The 23,198-nt window shown below is 52.3% G+C and overlaps 1 protein-coding gene across 1 annotated transcript in view; it reads left to right on the top strand.

The window, feature by feature from the left end:
- Positions 1-23,198, top strand: part of taf1 (TAF1 RNA polymerase II, TATA box binding protein (TBP)-associated factor) — a 29,594-nt gene that overhangs the window by 2,308 nt on the left and 4,088 nt on the right. The window contains exons 4-36 of the mRNA XM_056594598.1: positions 447-563; positions 838-939; positions 1,582-1,820; positions 2,566-2,781; positions 3,408-3,659; positions 4,206-4,413; positions 5,398-5,505; positions 6,149-6,316; positions 8,256-8,383; positions 8,615-8,722; positions 9,343-9,516; positions 10,372-10,545; positions 10,697-10,801; positions 11,189-11,389; positions 11,612-11,753; positions 12,431-12,561; positions 13,050-13,130; positions 13,496-13,645; positions 14,016-14,135; positions 14,532-14,707; positions 15,203-15,432; positions 15,946-16,153; positions 16,940-17,111; positions 17,604-17,815; positions 18,058-18,166; positions 18,712-18,810; positions 19,795-19,972; positions 20,381-20,448; positions 20,629-20,751; positions 21,378-21,470; positions 21,574-21,658; positions 21,774-21,841; positions 22,620-22,736. Coding sequence (XP_056450573.1) covers positions 447-563; positions 838-939; positions 1,582-1,820; positions 2,566-2,781; positions 3,408-3,659; positions 4,206-4,413; positions 5,398-5,505; positions 6,149-6,316; positions 8,256-8,383; positions 8,615-8,722; positions 9,343-9,516; positions 10,372-10,545; positions 10,697-10,801; positions 11,189-11,389; positions 11,612-11,753; positions 12,431-12,561; positions 13,050-13,130; positions 13,496-13,645; positions 14,016-14,135; positions 14,532-14,707; positions 15,203-15,432; positions 15,946-16,153; positions 16,940-17,111; positions 17,604-17,815; positions 18,058-18,166; positions 18,712-18,810; positions 19,795-19,972; positions 20,381-20,448; positions 20,629-20,751; positions 21,378-21,470; positions 21,574-21,658; positions 21,774-21,841; positions 22,620-22,736 — 4,862 coding nt within the window. The remainder of the gene's footprint in view (positions 1-446; positions 564-837; positions 940-1,581; positions 1,821-2,565; positions 2,782-3,407; positions 3,660-4,205; positions 4,414-5,397; positions 5,506-6,148; positions 6,317-8,255; positions 8,384-8,614; positions 8,723-9,342; positions 9,517-10,371; positions 10,546-10,696; positions 10,802-11,188; positions 11,390-11,611; positions 11,754-12,430; positions 12,562-13,049; positions 13,131-13,495; positions 13,646-14,015; positions 14,136-14,531; positions 14,708-15,202; positions 15,433-15,945; positions 16,154-16,939; positions 17,112-17,603; positions 17,816-18,057; positions 18,167-18,711; positions 18,811-19,794; positions 19,973-20,380; positions 20,449-20,628; positions 20,752-21,377; positions 21,471-21,573; positions 21,659-21,773; positions 21,842-22,619; positions 22,737-23,198) is intronic.

Raw genomic sequence — 23,198 nt, 5'->3', positions numbered from 1 at the left:
GTCTCTGTACTGTCTAACCCCTACCTGCTCCTGTCTGACCTTTCTCTGTACTGTCTAACCCCTACCTGCTCCTTAATGACCTGTCTCTGTACTGTCTAACCCCTACCTGCTCCTTAATGACCTGTCTCTGTACTGTCTAACCCCTAGCTGCTCCTTAATGACCTGTCTCTGTACTGTCTAACCCCTACCTGCTCCTGTCTGACCTTTCTCTGTACTGTCTAACCCCTACCTGCTCCTTAATGACCTGTCTCTGTACTGTCTAACCCCAACCTGCTCCTGTCTGACCTTTCTCTGTACTGTCTAACCCCTACCTGCTCCTTAATGACCTGTCCGTCTACTGTCTAACCCCTACCTGCTCCTTAATGACCTGTCTCTGTACTGCCTAACCCCTTCCTGACCTGTCTGTGTACTCTCTAACCCCTACCTTGCCCCCCCATGTCCTGCAGGCTGGGTGAAGAGTACTGAAGATGCCATCGACTACTCTGACATCAGTGAGGTGGCCGAGGATGAGAGCAGGAAGTACCAGTACGCTATGGGGACCCTGCAGCCCAACCGGAAGTCTGGTGTGTACCTCTTCTGTCTAACAGGAAGTGAGGCATCATATCTGAAGCACAACAGGAAGTGATGTTATGTTTTGTGTCTTAGTGTGGAATGTGTTGTGTGTGTGATGGTTTGTGTGTGATATTTAGTGTCTTAGTGTGTGATGTGTTGCATCTTAGTGTGTGTTGTGTTTTAGTGTTGGTTGTGTTGTGCATCTTAGTGTGTGTTGTGTTTTAGTGTTGGTTGTGTTGTGCATCTTAGTGTGTGATGTGTCTAAGTGTGTTTCTGTGTCTCCAGACGATGAAGACGACTACGATGCAGACTGTGAAGATATCGACGCCAAGCTGATGCCCCCGCCCCCCCCTCCTACCGTCACCGCTCCGTCCGCTCAGACCCCGGGTGAGAGGGGATGGTAGATGATCATTGATCGATTATTGATCCCAAAGGAGAAGGCCACTTCACGCTTTATACCTCAACTAGGGCTCAAAATGTCTTGGCACAGCTTTTAATGAAAAACAATGTTTCTAAACACTTTATTTGTCACATCATTTTATTTTATATCAGAGTGTGGTCTAGTGGGCGGACTTGTCATTGATGATCGTTGGGAGTGTGTTTCCTGTCTGTAATGCAGCTCTGTTGTGTTTTGAATGCTGCTCGAGGGGCTGCTCGACTATGGGAAAAATCATAATCACGATTATTTTGGTCAATATTTAAATCACGATTATTCAAACGATTCTTTTTGAGTTTGAAAACATATTGTATTTATTCAGAATGTCTCTCCCAAAAAAAACTTTGAACTTTGAAATTTCGCCTTAAATAAATACACAAAATGGTAAAAAAAACAAAGTGGTCGAATCTAAAATAGTATACAGATATGTATCCAGCTGTTCTGCCCTTTCTATAAAAAAAAATATATATATATATATATATATATATATATATATATATATATATATATATATATATATAAAAAATAATAAAATAAAAATAGATTAATCACCCAGCCCTACTGTTGTATGAATAAAGTTTTCTTCCCTCCAGTCGGGGAGGAGGGCGACGGCATCATCCTGCCCTCCATCATCGCCCCGTCCTCCGGGGACAAGGTGGACTTCAGCAGCTCCTCGGACTCCGAGCCGGAGACGGACCGCCTGGGGCCCGGCTTGGGCCCGGGGGGGTCCCCCGACAGTCTGACCCTCCCCCTGGCCGGCATCATGCAGAAGGACGCCGCCAAGGCGCTGCCCGGGGTCACCGAGCTGTTCCCCGTCTTCAGACCCGGGAAGGTGAGAGCTGATTGGTTCACAGGGTTCCCCACGGAGGGTTTTATCCAATCGGTGTGTGAGGTGGTCTATGTTGTGTGTGTGCGCTGATGTTTGTGTACAATATGTTGTTGTGTGTGTGTGCGCTGATGTGTGTGTATAATATGTTAATGTGTGTCTGCGCCGATGTGTGTGTACAATATGTATGTGTGTGTGTGCGTCGATGTGTGTACTATATGTTGTGTGTGTACGGGGATGTGTGTGTACTACATGTTGTGTGTGCGCTGATGTTTGTGTACAATATGTTGTTGTGTGTGTGTGCGCTGATGTGTGTGTATAATATGTTAATGTGTGTCTGCGCCGATGTGTGTGTACAATATGTATGTGTGTGTGTGCGTCGATGTGTGTACTATATGTTGTGTGTGTACGGGGATGTGTGTGTACTACATGTTGTGTGTGCGCCGATGTGTGTGTACTACATGTTGTGTTTGTGCGCCGATGTGTGTGTATAATATGTTAATGTGTGTCTGCGCCGATGTGTGTGTACAATATGTTGATGTGTGTGTGCAGAGTGCTGATGTGTGTGTGTACACTATGCTGTTGTGTGTGTGTGTGCGCTGATGTGTGTGTACCATATGTTGTTGTGTGTGTGTGTACCATATGTTGTTGTGTGTGTGTGTTCGATTTGTGTTCCAATATTCGATTTGAATTCCCATATAAACTGGTTTAAACTGTGTCTAACCGGTGCAAACGTTCTCCGTCGCGCCAGGTTCTCCGGTTCTTGCGTCTGTTCGGTCCCGGTAAGAACATGCCGTCTGTCTGGAGGAGCGCGCGGCGCAAGAAGAAGAGGAAGCACCGCGACCCCCCGCCGGGCACGCCCCCCCCGGAGGGCGAGGTGCTGGAGGCGGGGTCGGAGGTCAAGTCGGGCTGGACCTACGAGCCCGCCCCTCCCCCGCCCCCCGAGCAGTGTCTCTCCGACGACGAGGTAACGTCGGGTTATGGGTTAACTGTCTAACCCACGGCGTGGATACTAGTGGGTGGTGTTCTGTGTCTTAAGTTATTCGAGTGTGGGCAGGGAACCGAAACACCGGGAGGGAACCCACGGGACACGGGGGAACTGAGGGAGGGGTGAGGGGGAACCCATGTGTCCCGTGTCCTCATGTGTCCCGTGTCCTCATGTGACCCGTGTCCTCATGTGTCCCGTGTCCTCATGTGTCCCGTGGGTTATCCCCACGTCCCGTGGGTTCTCATGTGTCCCGTGGGTTCTCATGTGTCCCGTGGGTTCTCAAGTGTCCCGTGGGTTCTCAAGTGTCCTGTGGGTTCTCATGTGTCCCGTGGGTTCTCAAGTGTCCCGTGGGTTCTCATGTGTCCCGTGGGTTCTCATGTGTCCCGTGGGTTCTCATGTGACCCGTGGGTTCTCATGTGTCCCGTGGGTTCTCATGTGTCCCGAGGGTTCTGTGGAACCCACGGGACGTGGGTTCCACAGAATCCTCGGGACAAGAGGATAACCCACGGGCGACCCCAGGGGACACAGTGACCCCATGGGGGAACGGAGTCCTAATGCCTGGGTCCCCCCTGTCTCTCCCCCCCCCCCCCCCCCCCCCCCTCAAGATCACCATGATGGCCCCGGTGGAGTCCAAGTTCTCCCAGGCCAGCGGGGACCCGGCCCAGGAGAAGGAGGCCCGGCCCCGGGTGGCGGAGTGGCGCTACGGCCCCGCCCAGCTCTGGTACGACATGCTGGGGGTGCCCGAGGACGGGAACAACTTCACCTACGGCTTCAAGCTGCTGGAGGGGAGCCCCGAGGTCGAGGAGCCCCCGCCGCCGCCGCCGCGCCGCGCCGAGACCCCCATGGAGGTCACCGAGGTCTGCACACCGCCCCCGCCGTTCACCAGACGCAGTTGGATTAAATTAGGATTGATTAGGGTTGGGATTAGATAATGTCATATAAATATAAATAGTTTAGATAATATAATTTATATTAGGATCTCATTATATCAGGATTATATTAGGATTGGATAAGGATAAGGTTATATTAGTATTAGGTTTGATGGGATTTTCGAAATCGACAATTCTGTCAAATCTGATCAAATTAGGATTAGAAGGAAGGAAGGAGTTAGGAGACAAGGTTTCTATGTCTTCTTTAGGAGGTAGGAGGTAAGGATCGAAGTTGTAATGTATATCTGTGCATAAGGAGGTAGGATACTAGTAGTAGTGTATACCTGCGTAGGAAGGGGGAAGGTTAGGAGACGAGGTGTAACGGTCTCTGTGCATTAGGGGGGAGGAGACAAGGTGTTATAATGTTCTCTGTGCATTGGGAGGGAGGCTCTTAGGTGACTAGGTGTAGTGTATATCTGCGTTAGGAGGGAGGAGGTAAGGAGACACGCTGTAACCCCCTCCTCTGTGCGTCAGGAGGGCGAGGCCCAGCCGAAGGAGAAGGCCGACGGCCCCCTGGAGAACGAGCTCTTCCTGATGGTCACCCAGCTGCAGTGGGAGGACGACATCATCTGGAACGGGGAGGACGTGAAGCACAAGGGCACCAAGACCCAGCGGGCCAGCCTGGCCGGGTGGCTGCCCTCCAGCATGACGCGCAACGCCAACGCCTACAACGCCCAGCAAGGTGACCGCCACCGCCGCCCTCTGCAGTGTAGTCACGGTGTACCGTGGTGTACGCACTTACTGTACCCTGTTTCCCACAGACAGAGAGCAATGTGTGGTGCTAGTGGCAGAGTGGGGGGGGGGGGGGGGCGAAGAGTTCTGACGGGGGGAGTGGGGGTACTTATTAGGACGGCCTTGGTTTCCTATTCATCGCATCGTTTTCTGCGTTACCAACGTTATCTATGAGCACAGTATACCATACTAAACTTTGGTCAACTTTTCGTCTCTGTGCCAAATATCCCGCTGCTTCGGGTTTTCCTTTGATAGGCGCGTTGAGAGGAGGAGCGGGCGAATCAGCTGTTTATAAGTGTACCCGCGCACCACTGGCATGAATGCGCGCTTGTCTCTGTGCGTGCGTGTTCGTGTGCGTATGCGTGTGTGAACGACAATGTCAGGGAGAAAGAGTGCTATGAGGAGATGAATGAACGGACCGATATTTATATTTAAAAATCGCAAAAAAAAAAAAGAAGCTGAACCAATTTGTGGCGCTCAGTGTTGATTCTGTGGTGCTGCGCCACACATTGGTCTATGTGTGGGAAACACTGCTGAATGTTGTGCATCCTGGTACAGTGAATTTGTACTGTAATGTACGCACTTACTGTATGTTGTGCGTCCTGGTACTTAATGGTCGCACTCTTATTCTATGTTGTACTTAATGGTCGCACTCTTATTGCATGTTGTACGTCCTGGCGTTAAATGTAGCATCTTATCCTAGCTTTATTTGTTGTATACAGAGAATGAGTTAACTATAGATGGTTAGTGCTTGGCACTTGGTTCTGTGAACATCCTTACTGGACAGACGATATATTGTTGTCTCTTTCTTCTGACAAATGTACTAATTGTAAGTCGCTTTGGATAAAAGCGCTTAATATAAATTAGGGTGTTCTACTCATGTGAGGTGAAGAGGTGCCAACGCTAGAGTCTGACCTTTGACCTCTGACCTCAGGTCTGACCCGGAGCAACTCTCAGCTGGTGCCGCCCACCCCGCCCATCATGACCAAGACCCCCTCCATCTCCGGATCCAAGAGGGACAAGATCCTCCTGGACCACCAAGGTACACTAACTAGTTTAACTAATGTTTATAACACCAAGGTACACTAACTAGTTTAACTACCTAGTTTAACTAATGTTTATAACACCAAGGTACACTAACTAGTTTAGCTTATATTTATAACACCAAGGTACACTAACTAGTTGAACTAACTAGTTTAACTAATGTTTATAACACCAAGGTACACTAACTAGTTTAGCTTATATTTATAACACCAAGGTACACTAACTAGTTGAACTAACTAGTTTAACTAATGTTTATAACACCAAGGTACACTAACTAGTTTAGCTAACTAGTTTAGCTTATATTTATAACACCAAGATACACTAACTAGTATAACTAATGTGTATAACACCACGGTACACAAACTAGTTTAACTAACTGGTATAACTGTGTATAACACCAAGGTAGACTAACTAGTTAAACTAACTAGTTTAATGTTTATAACATCAAGGTAGACTAACTAGTTTAACTATAATTGATACCAAGGTAGACTATTAATAGAGTACTAACATAAGAGCAGACCACAGTACTGATACACAGCACTGCTGTACTAAAGATATTGATAGAGAGGATTAGAGCACAGCACTGATCACCAGCTGTAGCCTAGCGCTCTCCTCATCCCGTGTCCCGGTCGGCTCTCCAGTGTCCCAGGAGGAGGACTCCCCCTGGTTCTCCATCTTCCCCATCGACAACGAGGAGCTGGTGTACGGCCGCTGGGAGGACAACATCATCTGGGACGACCAGGCCATGCCCCGGCTGCTGGCACCCCCCGTCCTCACCCTCAACCCCAACGACGAGAACATCATCCTGGGTACTCGGAGCCGGCAGCCTGTCTGTCTGTCTGCACACCTCTGGCTGTCTGTCTGTCTCTCTACCTGTCTGTCTGCAGACCTCTGCCTGCCTGTCTGTCTGTCTGTCTGTCTGTCTGTCTGTCTGTCTGTCTGTCTGTCTGTCTGTCTGTCTCTCTACCTACCTGTCTGTCTGCAGACCTCTGCCTGTCTGTCTGTCTGTCTGCACACCTCTGTCTGTCTGTCTGCACACCTCTGTCTGTGTCTGTCTGTCTGTCTGTCTGTCTGTCTGTCTGTCTGTCTGTCTGTCTGTCTGTCTCTGCACACCTCTGCCTGTCTGTCTGCACACCTCTGTCTTTCTGGCTCTCTGTCTGTCTGTGTCTGTGTCTGTCTGTCTGTCTGTCTGTCTGTCTGTCTGTCTGTCTGTCTCTGCACACCTCTGCCTGTCTGTCTGCACACCTCTGTCTTTCTGGCTCTCTGTCTGTCTGTCTCTCTGTCTGTCTGTCTGTGTCTGTCTGTCTGTCTGTCTGTCTGTCTGTCTGTCTGTCTGTCTGTCTGTCTGTCTGTCTGTCTGTCTGTCTGTTTGCCCACCTCTACCCGTCTGGCTCTCTACCTGTCTGTCCGTCAGTCTCTGTCTGTCTCTCCAACTGCCTGTGGCTCTCTCTACTAGGCCTTTCACACCAAAAAGAACCAAGAGCCAGTTCCGGGCTGGTGCTAGGGCCAGTTCAAAACTGGTTCCAGCCTTATCCCAGCTATGAACCAGTTGGTTTCACACCGGCCAGAGCCAGCCGTGGAGCCGGCGAGAGCAACGTCATGACGTCACTGCAAACGTCTGCATGCGTCTCTTTGCTCGTAGATAGCCTTTGTCCGGGTTGCTCCCTCTAACTTGTTCTGGACCTCGGAAGAAGACCAGAATCCAAGGAGACAGGTTGTCTCCTCCACGGTCCACTGCGTTTTCGTCTTCACGTCCATTGTTTACTTCAGTGTTTTTAAAAATGCCGGTCTTCGTAGGTCTTCTTGTTTATAAAGGTAAGGATAACCCCGCACCCTGCCCCTGGCGTAAAGGCAGTTCTTGTTCTAGCCCGGCTCAATCCTGGGGCTGGAGTTTAACCAGATTTACAGGCCGGAGCCGGTTCTCTGGCGATGTGAAACCAAAACACTGGCTCTAGCTCCGAACTAGCCCGGAACCGGCTCCGATTTTGTGGCGGTGTGAAAGGCCTATCTGTCCCTGTCTGTCTCTCCACCTGCCTGTTGCTCTCTTTACCTGTCTCTCTGTGTCCTCTGCCTGTCCATTTATCTACCTGTCTCTCTCTCTGTCCTCTGCCCGTCTGTCTGTTGGTCTCTGTCTGTCTTCCCCTCCGTCTCTCTCTCTGTCCTCTGCCCGCCTGTCTGTCTCTCTTCCTGTCTGTCGCTCTCTACCTGTCTCTCTCTCTGTGTCTTCTGCCCGTCTGTCTGTTGGTGTCTGTCTGTCTTCCCCTCCGTCTCTCTCTCCATGTCCTCTGCCCGTCTGTCTGTCTCTCTTCCTGTCTGTCGCTCTCTCTACCTGTCTCTCTCTCTGTGTCCTCTGCCCGTCTGTCTGTCGGTCTCTGTCTGTCCTCTCCACCTGTCTGATTGTCTCTCTACCTGTCTCTCTCTCTGTGTCCTCTGCCCGTCTGTCTGTTGGTGTCTGTCTGTCTTCCCCTCCGTCTCTCTCTCCATGTCCTCTGCCCGTCTGTCTGTCTCTCTTCCTCTCTGTCGCTCTCTCTACCTGTCTCTCTCTCCGTGTCCTCTGCCCGTCTGTCTGTCTCTCTTCCTCTCTGTCGCTCTCTCTACCTGTCTCTCTCTCCGTGTCCTCTGCCCGCCTGTCTGTCGGTCTCTGTCTGTCCTCTCCACCTGTCTGTTTGTCTCTCTACCTGTCTCTCTCTCCGTGTCCTCTGCCTGTCTGTCTCAGCGGTCCTCACCTCCTCCTCCTCTTCCTCCCAGAGATCCCAGACGAGAAGGAGCAGCGGACGTCCAACTCCCCGTCCAAGGAGAACAAGAAGGAGTCGGCGCTGAAGAAGAGCCGCATCCTTCTGGGCAAGACGGGCGTGATCAAGGACGAGCCCCAACAGGTAGGCTCTGGTCCGGCGTGAAGTCCGGCGACCGTGTGAAGGGACCATGTGAAGGGCCCATGTTGGTCCCTTCACATGGTCCCTTCACATGTGAAGGGCCCCATGTGAAGGGCCCGTGTGAAGGGCCCTTCACATGGTCCCTTCATATGTAAAGGGCCCTTCATATGTGAAGGGCCCATGTGAAGGGCCCGTGTGGGTGTTAACGCCCCCCTCCCCACCCTGCTCCTCCAGAACATGTCCCAGCCCGAGGTGAAGGACCCCTGGAACCTCTCCAACGACGAGTTCTACTACCCCAAGCAGCAGGGCCTCAGGGGAACCTTCGGGGGCAACATCATCCAGGTGAGTCCCAGGGGTGGGGGGGTCTGCACCCAGGTGGAGCGCTGCTCCCAGGTGGAGCGCTGCACCCAGGTGGAGCGCTGCACCCAGGTGGAGCGCTGCTCCCGGGTGGAGCGCTGCACCCAGGTGAGACCAGGACGCTGGGGTCTGGTCTCCCCTGGATGTGAGACGATTAGAGATGAGTCTTTGACTGAGGTCTCTCATGCTCACTCTGGTCTCTCTCCGTACTATGTATGGAGAGAGGACTCCACCTCTGTCCTCGACTTCCTCATGAGTATTATCATTATTGTAATGCAAGTGTAACGTGTGTGTGTGTGTGCGTGTGTTTAACGTGTTTTTTTTTCATGTGTGTAAAGTGTTTGCAACGGAGGTGTGTAGCGTGTGTGTACAACGCATGTAACGCGTGTGTGTGTGTATGTTTAACACGTGTGTATGTGTGTAACACGCGTCTGTGTGTAACGGGTGTGTAACGCGTTTGTAATGCGTGTGTTACCCTTGTGTAACGGGTGTGTTTAACGTGTTTGTTACATGTGTGTTTGTGTGTGTGTAACGCGGGTGTGGTGTGTAGCGCCTGTGTAGACTGTGTGTAACCCTTGTGTGTCTGCCGCCGTGTCTCGGCGCAGCACTCCATCCCGGCGGTGGAGCTCCGCCAGCCCTTCTTCCCCACGCACATGGGCCCCATGAAGCTGCGGCTCTTCCACCGGCCCTCCCTGAAGAAGTACTCGTTCGGGGCCCTGGCCCAGCCGGGCCCCCACCCCGCCCAGCCGCTGCTCAAACACATCAAGAAGAAGGCCAAGGTGAGCCCTCCGGAAGAACCGCCACTGCTGACGATCCCAGTACTAGCTAGAACCACCGCTACTTAAGTTTAACCATTGCTAGAACCACAACTATTATAGTAAAGCTACTGATAGAACCACCACTACTAGAATGTAACTACTGCTAGAACCACCACTACTAGAATGTAACTACTGCTAGAACCACCACTACTAGAATGTAACTACTGCTAGAACCACCACTACTAGAATGTAACTACTGCTAGAACCACCACTACTAGAATGTAACCACTGATAGAACCACCACTACTAGAATGTAACTACTGATAGAACCACCACTACTATAATGTAACTACTGATAGAACCACCACTACTAGAATGTAACTACTGATAGAACCACCACTACTAGAATGTAACCACTGATAGAACCACCACTACTAGAATGTAACTACTGATAGAACCACCACTACTATAATGTAACCACTGATAGAACCACCACTACTAGAATGTAACTACTGATAGAACCACCACTACTATAATGTAACTACTGATAGAACCACCACTACTAGAATGTAACTACTGATAGAACCACCACTACTAGAATATAACTACTGATGGAACCACAACTATTATAATAAAGCTACTGCTAGAACCACCACTTCTAGAGTGTAACTACTGATAGAACCATTACTACCAGAATATAACTACTAATAGAACCATCATTGTGTACCGTGTGTGTGTGTGTGTGTGTGTGTTTGTAACATTCTGTGTGTAACACTGTGTGTGTGTGTGTGTGTGTGTGTGTGTGTGTGTGTGTGTGTGTGTGTGTGTGTGTGTGTGTGTGTGGAACGTTGTGTAACACTGTGTGTGTGTGTGTAGATGCGGGAGCAGGAGCGGCAGGCGTCAGGGGGCGGGGACATGTTCTTCATGAGGACGGCCCAGGACCTGACGGGGAAGGACGGAGAGCTGATCCTGGCCGAGTACAGCGAGGAGTACCCCCCCCTCATGATGCAGGTCGGCATGGCAACCAAGATCAAGAACTACTACAAGAGGGTGAGTCTGCCGCCGCCCCCCCCACACACACACGATGTTCTAGATGTTCTAGATGTTATCGATGTTATCGATGTTCTAGATGTTGAATATGTTCTAGATATTGAAGATATTGTAGGTGTTGATGTTGTGCCCTGTGCTTGTCGTGTTGTAGAAGCCCGGGAAGGACCCCGGAGCTCCGGACTGTAAATACGGGGAGACGGTGTACTGCCACACCTCGCCCTTCCTGGGATCGCTGCACCCCGGCCAGCTGCTGCAGGTCCGTCGCCACGCACACCACCAGCATCTGTTGTCATGACAACGTCCCTGACCTCACCTTCTGATGTTAAAGATGATGTTAACTCACCTATACAACTCGCCTCTAGTGGGAGGAGTCTTGGGTTAACTCATCTCTAGTGGGAGGAGTCTTGGGTTGACTCATCTCTAGTGGGAGGATTTTTATGACTCACCTTTAGTGGGAGAAGTCTTGGAACTCACCTCTAGTGGGAGGAGTCTTGTGACTCGCCTCTAGTGGGAGGAGTCTTTTGTTTACTCACCTCTAGCGGGAGGAGTCTTGGGTTAACTCTCCTCTAGAGGGAGGAGTCTTGTGTTAACTCACCCCTAGCGGGAGGAGTCTTGGTTTAACTCACCCTTCTCTCTCCCTCAGGCGTTTGAGAACAACCTGTTCCGGGCTCCCATCTACCTCCACAAGATGCCGGAGACGGACTTCCTGGTGCTACGCACGCGGCAGGGCTACTTCATCAGGGAGATCGTGGACATCGTGGTGGTGGGCCAGCAGTGCCCCCTGTTCGAGGTCCCGGGGCCCAACTCCAAGAGGGCCAACACCCACATCAGAGACTTCCTGCAGGTACGGACCTAACCCCTCCAGGAACACAAGACAATAAATGACGCAACTCATGTCTTTCTATTGTTGATCATGTGTTTGGGATTCATAATTTAGTCAAATTTGATGATGTTCTGGTACTCGTAATTGTATTTTGGAAGTGATGAGCATCAAATATTATAATCAGACTTGATGAAGGTCAAACCCGTAGCGTGCAGTAAGTGCTCACCTGGTCTCTCTGTGCAGGTGTTCATCTACCGGCTCTTCTGGAAGAGTAAGGACCGCCCACGGAGGATCCGGATGGAGGACATCAAGAAGGCCTTCCCCTCCCACTCGGAGAGCAGCATCCGCAAGCGCCTCAAGCTGTGTGCAGACTTCAAGCGTACAGGTAGAAGCTCTCCCTCTCACCTGGTGCTCCTCTAGAAGCTCTCTCTCACCTGGTGCTCCTCTAGAAGCTCCCTAACCTTGTGCTTTTCTAGGGTAGAAGCTATGTATTGGACAATGCACATCTATATATTGGGCGGTGTATATCTATGTACTGGGCGGTGTATATCTATGTACTGGGCAGTGTATATCTATGTACTGGGCGGTGTATATCTATGTACTGGGCCGTGTATATCTATGTACTGGGCGGTGTATATCTATGTACTGGGCGGTGTATATCTATGTACTGGGCGGTGTATATCTATGTACTGGGCGGTGTATATCTATGTACTGGGCGGTGTATATCTATGTACTGGGCGGTGTATATCTATGTACTGGGCGGTGTATATCTATGTACTGGGCGGTGTATATCTATGCGGTGTATATCTATGCGGTGTATATCTAGGCGGTGTATATCTAGGCGGTGTATATCTAGGCGGTGTATATCTAGGCGGTGTATATCTATGTACTGGGCGGTGTATATCTATGTATTGGGCCGTGTATATCTATGTATTGAGCTGTAGTATGTCTGCTGTGTGTATACAGTAGGTATGGAGATCCAGGGGGTATATAGTGAGGAGCTCCAGGGAGTTTGTGTAAACGTGTGGGTGTATGGCTGTTGACCGTGTCCGCTCTACCCAGGGATGGACTCCAACTGGTGGGTGCTGAAGCCCGACTTCAGGCTCCCCACGGAGGAGGAGATCCGGGCCATGGTGTCCCCGGAGCAGTGCTGCTCCTACTACAGCATGCAGGTGGCCGAGCAGAGGCTCAAGGTGAGAGCACTACCCACTACACGGTAATGACATGTTATAACATGTTAACGACATTTTAATAACGTTAGTAATAACAGCATGCCGGTGCAGAGCAGATAATAGTAATGACACATGTAGTAACGTAGTATTGTCACATGTAGTAACATGGTAATGACACATGTAGTAACCTGGTAATGACGCATGTAGTAACATAGTAATGAGTCTGACACATGTAGTAACATAGTAATGGCACATGAAGTAACCTGGTAATGACACATGTAGTAACATGGTAATGAGTCTGACACATGTAGTATCATGGTAATGACACAGTAATGACACATGTAGTAACCTGGTAATGACACATGTAGTAACATGGTCATGACACATGTAGTAACATGGTCATGACACATGTAGTAACATGGTCATGACACATGTAGTAACATGGTAATGACACATGTAGTAATGACACATGTAGTAACATAATAATGACGCATGCTTTCGTCTATCAGGATGCCGGATACGGGGAGAAGTCCTTCTTCGCTCCTGATGAGGAGAACGAGGAAGACTTCCAGATGAAGATCGATGACGAGGTACCGTTCGACATGTCAAACTCTTGTTTCTATATTGTAGCACATCCTATTTATTGACCTTAATGTACTGTATTCTTATACTTTTTGGGTTGCATCTTCATGGTTGAATGCACCTGTTGTAAGTCCCTTTGGACAAAATGTCTTCCCCCAAAGAAGGGGTCGAACAAGCAAGCATTTCCATCAGTATTAGGAGTAGCTAAAAATGAAAGATTGGATTATTTAATTTTAACCAAACGACTCCTTCTGGCATTGTCTATATCCTCTACTTCCTCTGGATATCTTCTACTTCCTCTGGATATGTCCCTCCTCTTTATATAACCGCTACTTCCTGTATCTAAACCCTCCTCTTCCTGTCCGGTCTTTAGGTGCGCACCGCCCCCTGGAACACCACCAGGGCCTTCATCGCCGCCATGAAGGGCAAGTGTCTGCTGGAGGTGACGGGCGTGGCCGACCCCACCGGCTGCGGCGAGGGCTTCTCCTACGTCAAGGTCCCCAACAAGCCCACCCAGCAGAAGGTACGCACCCCACCCCCTCCTCGTGCCTCCCCCTCCTCCCTCCTCCCTCCCTCCCCCCTCCTCCCTTCTCCCCCCTCCTACTGCCTCCACCTCATCCTCGTCCTCATCCGCCCTCCCACCCAGCAGAAGGTACGCACCCCACCCCCTCCTCCCTCTCCCGCCTCCCCCTCCTCCCTCCTCCCTCCCCCCTCCTCCCTTCTCCCCCCTCCTACTGCCTCCACCTCATCCTCGTCCTCATCCGCCCTCCCACCCATCAGAAGGTATGCCCTCCTCCCCCCTCCCCCTCCTCCCCTTCCTCCCCTCTCCCCCGCCCTCCTACCGGTTAGGACCCCGGGGGTAACCGTTGGTTTGTGTTGTTGACGGTCTCCAGGACGACAAGGAGCCCCAGCCCGCCAAGAAGACGGTGACGGGGACGGACGCCGACCTGCGGAGGCTGTCCCTGAAGAACGCCAAGCAGCTGCTCAGGAAGTTCGGGGTTCCAGAGGAGGAGGTGAGGACAACACACCCGCAGACTGGGAGTAGACTGGGAGTAGACTGGGAGTAGACTGGGAGTAGGCTGGTAGTAGGCTGGTAGTAGGCTGGTAGTAGGCTGGTAGTACACTGGTAGAAGACCTGAGAGTAGACCTGGAGTAGACTGGTAGTACACTGGTAGTACACTGGTAGTACACTGGTGGTAGACTGGTGGTAGACTGGGAGTAGACCTGGAGTAGACTGGAAGTAGGCTGGGAGTAGACTGGGAGTAGACTGGTAGTACACTGGTGGTAGGCTGGGAGTAGACTGGTAGTAGACCTGGAGTAGTCCCGGAGTAGACCTGGAGTAACCTATAGAGTCCCGGAGTAGTCCTGGAGTATGTCTCTTAACACCATGACCCCCCTGTGTGTGTCAGATCAAGAAGCTGTCTCGCTGGGAGGTGATTGACGTGGTGCGGACCATGTCCACGGAGCAGGCCCGCTCGGGGGAGGGACCCATGAGCAAGTTCGCCCGTGGCTCCCGCTTCTCCGTGGCGGAGCACCAGGAGCGCTACAAGGAGGAGTGCCAGAGGATCTTCGACCTGCAGAACAAGTGAGCGCTCTGATAGTGTGTGAGATTCCCCCCTGACTGAGAGGTTCCTCCCTGACTGTGAGGTTCCCCTCTGACTGTGAGGTTCCTCTCTGACTGTGAGGTTCCTCTCTGACTGTGAGGTTCCCCTCTGACTGTGAGGTTCCCCTCTGACTGTGAGGTCCCCCTCGGACTGTGAGGTCCCCCTCGGACTGTGAGGTTCCCCTCTGACTGTGAGGTCCCCCTCTGACTGTGAGGTTCCCCTCGGACTGTGAGGTTCCCCTCTGACTGTGAGGTTCCCCTCTGACTGTGAGGTTCCCCTCTGACTGTGAGGTTCCTCTATGACTGTGAGGTTCCTCTCTGACTGTGAGGTTCCCCTCTGACTGTGAGGTTCCCCTCTGACTGTGAGGTTCCCCTCTGACTGTGAGGTTCCCCTCTGACTGTGAGGTTCCCCTCTGACTGTGAGGTTCCCCTCTGACTGTGAGGTTCCTTCCCATCTGACTGTGTGATGTGTCCCAGGGTGCTGGAGTCCACGGAGGTCCTCTCCACGGACACGGACAGCAGCTCCGCGGAGGACAGCGACTTCGAGGAGATGGGGAAGAACATCGAGAACATGCTGCAGAACAAGAAGACCAGCTCCCAGCTGTCCCGGGAGAGGGAGGAGCAGGAGAGGAAGGAGCTGCAGAGGATGCTCATGGGGGAGGAGAACGACCGCGACCACAAGAGCCGCAAGGGACGCAAAGGCCTCTGTGAGTCCAACCCCAGGGAAGCTCTAACACTAGGGAACCCCTAACCCCAGAGAACCTAATCCCAGAGAACCTAACCCCGGGTAAAATAACCCCAGGCAAACTCTAACCCCAGGGAACCTAAGCCTAGAGAACATAATCCCAGGGAAGGTCTAACCCCAGGGAACTAACCCCAGGGAAGCTCTAGGGAAGCACCTTATTGCGTCATCGTCAGCGTCCTCTTGCCCTGTCCTTTAATCACTGTACAGACAGGGACGCCATCTTTTTACAGAACACATTCTCATGACGCATGAAAACCTCCCAGTTAGACCAGTCCTTCTGGAGACCAGTCCTTCTGGAGACCAGACCTTCTGGAGACCAGACCCTCTGGAGACCAGTCCTTCTGGAGACCAGACCTTCTGGAGACCAGTCCTTCTGGAGACCACACCTTCTGGAGACCACACCTTCTGGAGACCAGTCCTTCTGGAGACCACACCTTCTGTCCTTAACGTGGGCGTCTCTCTCCCCCCCCCGCAGCGAGCGCCATGTCCACGGGCTCCCACAGGGACGATGACGCCTCCTCCGTCACCAGCCTCAACTCGGCCGCCACCGGCCGCCGCCTCAAGATCTACCGCACCTTCCAGGACGAGGACGGCAAGGAGTACGTCCGCTGCGAGACGGTGCGCAAGGCCTCCGTCATCGACGCCTACACCCGCATCAGGACCACCAAGGACGACGAGTTCATGTGAGTCGGACCGCCCCTGACTCAGAGGGATGGATGTCATAACATACAGAGTGTCAGGATAGCTTCACAGATTTTCTGATGAATGTATGTCTTCATATTGAGATGTTGGAGCTTGAGGGCGAAGCTCTCTCTGTGTGGAGGTTCTGATGTTTGTGTGTCTTCATATTGAGATGTTGGAGCTTCAGGGTGAAGCTCTCTCTGTGTGACGGTTCTGATGTTTGTGTGTCTTCATATTGAGATGTTGGAGCTTCAGGGTGAAGCTCTCTCTGTGTGACGGTTCTGATGTTTGTGCGTCTTCATATTGAGATGTTGGAGCTTGAGGGCGAAGCTCTCTCTGTGTGACGGTTCTGATGTTTGTGTGTCTTCATGTTGAGATGTTGGAGCTTCAGGGTGAAGCTCTCTCTGTGTGACGGTTCTGATGTTTGTGTGTCTTCATATTGAGATGTTGGAGCTTGAGGGCGAAGCTCTCTCTGTGTGAAGGTCCTGATGTTTGTGTGTCTTCATATTGAGATGTTGGAGCTTCAGGGTGAAGCTCTCTCTGTGTGGAGGTCCTGATGTTTGTGTGTCTTCATATTGAGATGTTGGAGCTTGAGGGTGAAGCTCTCTCTGTGTGGAGGTTCTGATGTTTGTGTGTCTTCATATTGAGATGTTGGAGCTTCAGGGTCAAGCTCTCTCTGTGTGGAGGTCCTGATGTTTGTGTGTCTTCATATTGAGATGTTGGAGCTTCAGGGTCAAGCTCTCTCTGTGTGGAGGTCCTGATGTTTGTGTGCCTTCTCGGTTCTCCAGACGCAAGTTTGCGCTGTTTGACGAGCAGCACCGCGAGGAGATGAGGAAGGAGCGGAGGAGGATCCAGGAGCAGCTGAGGAGGCTGAAGAGGAACCAGGAGAAGGACCGCTTCAAGGGGCCTCCGGAGAAGAAGGCCAAGAAGATCAAAGAGAGACCTGACCTCAAGGTCAAGGTCAGCATGAAGCCTCACTAACTCCTCTCCACCAGCCTCCTCGTCTCCTCTGCTCCTCCGCCTTTCCTTCCTGCTTCTCTTTTCCCCTCTCTTCCTTCTCCTTTTCTCCATCCTTCTCCTCCTCCTCTCTGTGGGCCTAAGTCTCTTTCCCCTCTCCTCCTACTTTCCCGTCTCCTCTCCCCACCGTTCAGTGTGCCTGAGCCTCTCCTCTTCTCCTCCTCTCTCCTCCACTGAAGTGCGTGCCTAAGCATCTCCTCTCTCCTTCTCTCCTCTCTCCTTCTCTCCTCCCCTCTCGCCTTCTCTCCTCTACTCTCTCCTCTCTCCGATCTCCTTCTCTCCTCTCTCCTTCTCTCCTCTCTCCTTCTCTCCTCTACTCTCCCCTCTCGCCTTCTCTCCTCTACTCTCTCCTCTCTCCTCTCTCCTTCTCTCCTTCTCTCCTCTCTCCTGAGCTGTAGTGCGTGGCTAAGCCTCTCCGCTCTCCTCTCTCCCCAGCTGAAGTGCGGTGCGTGCGGAGCCATCGGCCACATGAGGACCAACAAGTTCTGCCCGCTGTACTACCAGACCAACGCCCCGCCCTCCAACCCCGTGGCCATGACGGAGGAGCAGGAGGAGGAGCTGGAGAAGACGGTGATCCACAACGACAACGAGGAGCTCATCAAGGTGGAGGGCACCAAGATCGTCCTGGGCAAGCAGCTCATCGAGAGGTAGGGTGCACTCCGGCGCGGCTCCCATTCCCGTTGGTCACTTCCTGTTCATTCCAACCACCCCGAGCAAGCATACCACTTCCTGTTGGTCACTTCCGGTTAAAAAAAACCACTCTGAACCAGCCTACCCCTTCCTGTTGGTCACTCCCTGTTAACCCCCATCTGTTGGTCACTTCCTGTTAACCCCATCTGTTGATCACTTCCTGTTAACCCCTTCCTGTGCTGTGATGCTCCTCCTCCAGTGCCGACGAGGTGCGCAGGAAGTCCCTGGTGCTGAAGTTCCCCAAGCAGCAGCTCCCCCCGAAGAAGAAGAGGCGCGTGGGCAGCGCCGTGCACTGTGACTACCTGAACGTGAGTCGCACCACAGCCAGGAACCAGACCCCTGAACCTCAGTCTGGTGGGCTGGTTCCTGGGGGCACTGTGACTACCTGAACATGAGTCGCACCACAGCCAGGAACCAGACCGCTGAACCTCAGTCTGGTGGGCTGGACTAGATGGAATAGCATGTTGATACCAGGACTGTAGAGTAGATGACTAGCTAGTAGGGGACTGGTTTATGGTTGGTCAACCTGGTAAGTAGATGACTGGTTAGTGCTAAGTTAACCTGGTTAGTGAGGACTAGTTAGTGGTTAGTTAACATGGTTAGTGAGGACTGGTTAGTGCTTAGTTTACCTGGTTAGTGAGGACTGGTTAGTGGTTAGTTAACCTGGTTAGTGAGGACTGGCTAGTGGTTAGTTAACCTGGTTAGTGAGGACTGGTTAGTGGTTAGTTAACCTGGTTAGTGAGGACTGGTTAGTGGTTAGTTAACCTGGTAAGTGAGGACTGGTTAGTGGTTAGTTAACCTGGTTATTGAGGACTGGTTAGTGGTTAGTTAACCTGGTTGTTGTGATCCCCAGCGACCTCACAAGTCGATCCACCGCCGGCGCACCGACCCCATGGTGACCCTGTCCTCCGTCCTGGAGAGTGTGATCAACGACATGAGAGACCACCCCAACGTAAGACCCTCACTCACTCACATGAGAGACCACCCCAACGTAAGAGAGACACACTCACATGAGAGACCACCCCAACGTAAGAGAGACACACTCACATGAGAGACCACCCCAACGTAAGAGAGACACACTCACATGAGAGACCACCCCAACGTAAGAGAGACACACACTCACATGAGAGACCACCCCAACGTAAGAGAGACACACACTTTCATGAGAGACCACCCCAACGTAAGAGAGACACACACTCACATGAGAGACCACCCCAACGTAAGAGAGACACACACTCACATGAGAGACCACCCCAACGTAAGAGAGACACACTCACATGAGAGACCACCCCAACGTAAGAGAGACACACTCACATGAGAGACCTATGCTGGGAATTCCAGAACCACGTCAATCATAAACTGACCAAACTGGGTGGAATAAAGAGTCGTCCGAACTTATAGCAATCATGGTCATATATTTGAGCAATAACGGTACAATAACACACAACAAACCTAAAACAAACAATGAACATAACATAGTATAATCTAAGGCCTAGATGGGAGTTCCCCCTGCGTCCCTCCAAGAGCTCCGCAAGGAGAAGTCCCCTGCATGGGAAAGCCCCCCGCCACCCTCCCACCAGGGCTGTACCGGGCGAGGGAGCAGAGATCCCCTTATGCATTCTCCTCCTTTATGAGATTACAGGAAACTGTCCTTAGGTAAACATTATCGGATTTGATCGTTGACAATTCTAATGTGGGGGGGGGTCTCATAGTGGTGACTTCTCAGTTGGACCCTTTGAACCTTGACCCCCCCCCCCAAGGATGTCAGCGAAAAGGCCCACTCAACAAACGGCAGTTTCAGAAACTGAATGTGAAAATATGATCTTCCCATCACAGACCACCCTGTTGTAAGACACACACTTCCTAACTCCTCCTCTTCCTCTTCCTCTTCATCTTCCTCCTCCTCCTCCTCCTCCTCCTCCTCCTCCTCCTCCAGACGTACCCGTTCCACACCCCGGTGAACGCCAAGGTGGTGAAGGACTACTACCGCTTCATCACCCGGCCCATGGACCTGCAGACCCTGAGGGAGAACGTCCGCAAGCGCATGTACCCGTCACGGGACGACTTCAGGGAGAGCGTGGAGGTCATCGTGAAGAACAGCGCCACCTACAACGGTAGGCAGGACCGTAGAACAGGTCTACCTACCAGGGAACCAGGACCTTAGAACAGGTCTACCTACCAGGGAACCAGGACCTTAGAACAGGTCTACCTACCAGGGAACCAGGACCTTAGAACAGGACTACCTACCAGGGAACCAGGACCTTAGAACAGGTCTACCTACCAGGGAACCAGGACCTTAGAACAGGACTACCTATAACGGTACCCGAGACCCTCGTAGAACAGGTCTACCTACAACAGAACCAGACCCCAAACGTACCAGGGAACCACTGACGGCTATCATTTTAGGCTATCATTTATCCTGTTGTGTGTTGGGCCTCCAGGATAGCTTGGTCCTGATTGGACGGTTTGTTGGGTTTCAATTGTAGCTTGGTCCTGATTGGTTTGTCGTTCTGTGTTTCCAGGGGCTAAACATCCCATAACTCAAGTAGCCCAGTCCATGCTGGACCTGTGTGATACTAAACTGAAGGAGGTGAGGACACACACACCGAGATACACAAACACACACACAAAAACCACAGAAACATACACACCACAAAAAAACACAGCAACACACACAAAACACAAACACAAAAACACATCCACACGGGCTCCTGTTGTCTTCTAAACGGTGTGTGTGTGTGTGTGTGTGTGTGTGTGTGTGTGTGAGCAGAAGGATGACCGTCTCGTCAGGCTGGAGAAGGCCATCAACCCCCTGCTGGACGACGATGACCAGGTGGCCTTCAGCTTCATCCTGGACAACATCGTGACCCAGAAGATGATGGTGGTTCCCGACGTGAGTCCTCGCACCGGTCACACGACGGGGCGGGAGAGACGGCGGTCGCAGAAATAGTTCCGACCTAAGAATGGGGTCACGGACCAGGATAGTTTGGGAACCACCAGCCAGCTCTGATGTTTTAAGGGCAGAGCTTATGGGGTATCTCTTCCGTGTCCTCTTGAGCAGGGTTCTCAAACTCAACTTACCTAGGGGCCGCTGGGCCACATCCAGTATTCGACAAAAAAATGTAGCACAACTGACCCAATCTAAGTTAATGATCGGGATATAATTAGATCACGTTGGCTATGTAATCGCTGACAACAGGGGACATTTCATAGTGGTTGGTGGAAACCGGTATAGTTTGGCGTCCTTTGGCTTTTGTCGGGACTCAGGACACGTAACTCAAAATTGGGGCTGTCCGGGCAAAACCGGGACATCTGGTCATCCTATCACAAGTGATAAAAAAGCGGGGCAAGCGTCTCAGCAAAAATGTGCGTTTGACAACAACGTGCGGGCCGCACTAACATTAATCTTTGATGTCAAGTAGGGGGCCACAATATTTCATCCCGCGGGCCTAAATTGGCCCCCGGGCCGCGAGTTTGAGACCCCTGCTCTTGAGTAACCCCAGGCGCTGTGTGTTGTAGTCGTGGCCGTTCCACCACCCCGTCAACAAGAAGTTCGTCCCCGACTACTACAAGGTGATTGTCGCCCCCATGGACCTGGAGAACCTGCGCAAGGTGAGACCCCCCCCCCCCTGCTGTGAAGCCCCCACCCTGAAGCCAGACCCCCCCTGCAGCCCCCCCTCTCTCCTCTTAACCCCTCGCTCTCTCCTCTCCTCAGAACATCTCCAAACACAAGTACCAGAACCGAGACACCTTCCTGTCGGACGTCACTCTGGTCCACGGCAACAGCATCAAGTACAACGGTACGCTGCCGTCGGGGTGAGCTCTTCTGAAGAGCTGTCCCAGGCCTTGTGACGAGCGAGGCTCTATTGGCGAGACCATCCCGGGCTTTATGCTCTGTGTGTGTTCTGTCCTCAGGTCCGGACAGCCCCTACACCAAGACGGCGCTTGACATCGTCAACGTGTGCAGACAGACCTTAGCTGAGGTATGGCTGGACTGCTTCTCGCGTTCACTGATTAGAATGTACCTTTAGGGGACAGTATCTGCTAGACGACTGGTAATACTGGGGGTGGAGGTGTGATGGGGGTTCCTCCTCGTGGTGGAGGTCTGATGGTGGTACCTTCTGCTGATGGAGGTCTGATGGAGGTTCCTCCTGGTGACGGTGGTCTGATGGAGGTTCCTCCTGGTGATGGTGGTCTAATGGAGGTTCCTCCTGGTGACGGTGGTCTGATGGAGGTTCCTCCTGGTGACGGTGGTCTGATGGAGGTTCCTCCTGGTGACGGTGGTCTGATGGAGGTTCCTCCTGGTGACGGTGGTCTGATGGAGGTTCCTCGTGGTGACGGTGTTCTGATGGAGGTTCCTCGTGGTGACGGTGTTCTGATGGAGGTTCCTCCTGGTGACGGTGGTCTGATGGAGGTTCCTCGTGGTGACGGTGGTCTGATGGAGGTTCCTCGTGGTGACGGTGGTCTGATAGAGGTTCCTCCTGGTGACGGTGGTCTGATGGAGGTTCCTCCTGGTGACGGTGGTCTGATAGAGGTTCCTCCTGGTGATGGAGGTCTGATGGAGGTTCCTCGGGGTGACGGTGTTCTGATGGAGGTTCCTCCTGGTGACGGTGGTCTGATGGAGGTTCCTCCTGGTGACGGTGGTCTGATGGAGGTTCCTCCTGGTGACGGTGGTCTGATGGAGGTTCCTCCTGGTGACGGAGGTCTGATGGAGGTTCCTCGTGGTGACGGAGGTCTGACGTTTGTCTCTCGGTTCTCTAGTACGACGAGCACCTGACCCAGCTGGAGAAGGACATCTCCACGGCCAAGGAAGCTGCTCTGGACGCGGCCGACTACGAAGCTCTGGACCCCCTCACCCCTGGACCCTACACCCCCCAGGTAGGAGACCCCCAGACCCTCTACCCCCCAGGTAGGAGACCCCCAGACCCTACACCCCCCAGGTAGGAGACCCCCAGACCCTATGCGCCCCAGGTAGGAGACCCCCAGACCCTCTACCCCCCAGGTAGGCCCTCTCCCCGTACCCCAGAGCCTCTAACCCCCCAGGGAGGCTGACCCAGGGTCAGTCGGCCGTCGGGTCCCAGGGGGGCTGTGGTCCAACAGGTCATCCATCTCTACTAGTATGTAGAGCACTGAGCAGTCCTCGACCGTGGAGAGTACTCCCACGCAGTACTTGAGTGCTGCCATGTAGTACTGCACATAGTACTGCGGTGTTACCAGGTAGTACTGGGCTGGCGGCGCTGGTAACCTCCGTCACCACAGCCTGCTCACTAAGTTCTCCTCCTTCTGGGGGAACAATCCTCCTTCCCAAATCCACCTCCTCCTTCCTTCGATCAACTTCCT

This window comes from Gadus chalcogrammus, chromosome 7 (assembly GCF_026213295.1).
Source record: "Gadus chalcogrammus isolate NIFS_2021 chromosome 7, NIFS_Gcha_1.0, whole genome shotgun sequence".
NCBI classification, from domain to species: domain Eukaryota; kingdom Metazoa; phylum Chordata; class Actinopteri; order Gadiformes; family Gadidae; genus Gadus; species Gadus chalcogrammus.
The sequence above is the reverse complement of the archived record's forward strand: the minus strand, read 5'-3'. Positions and strand labels throughout refer to the sequence as shown.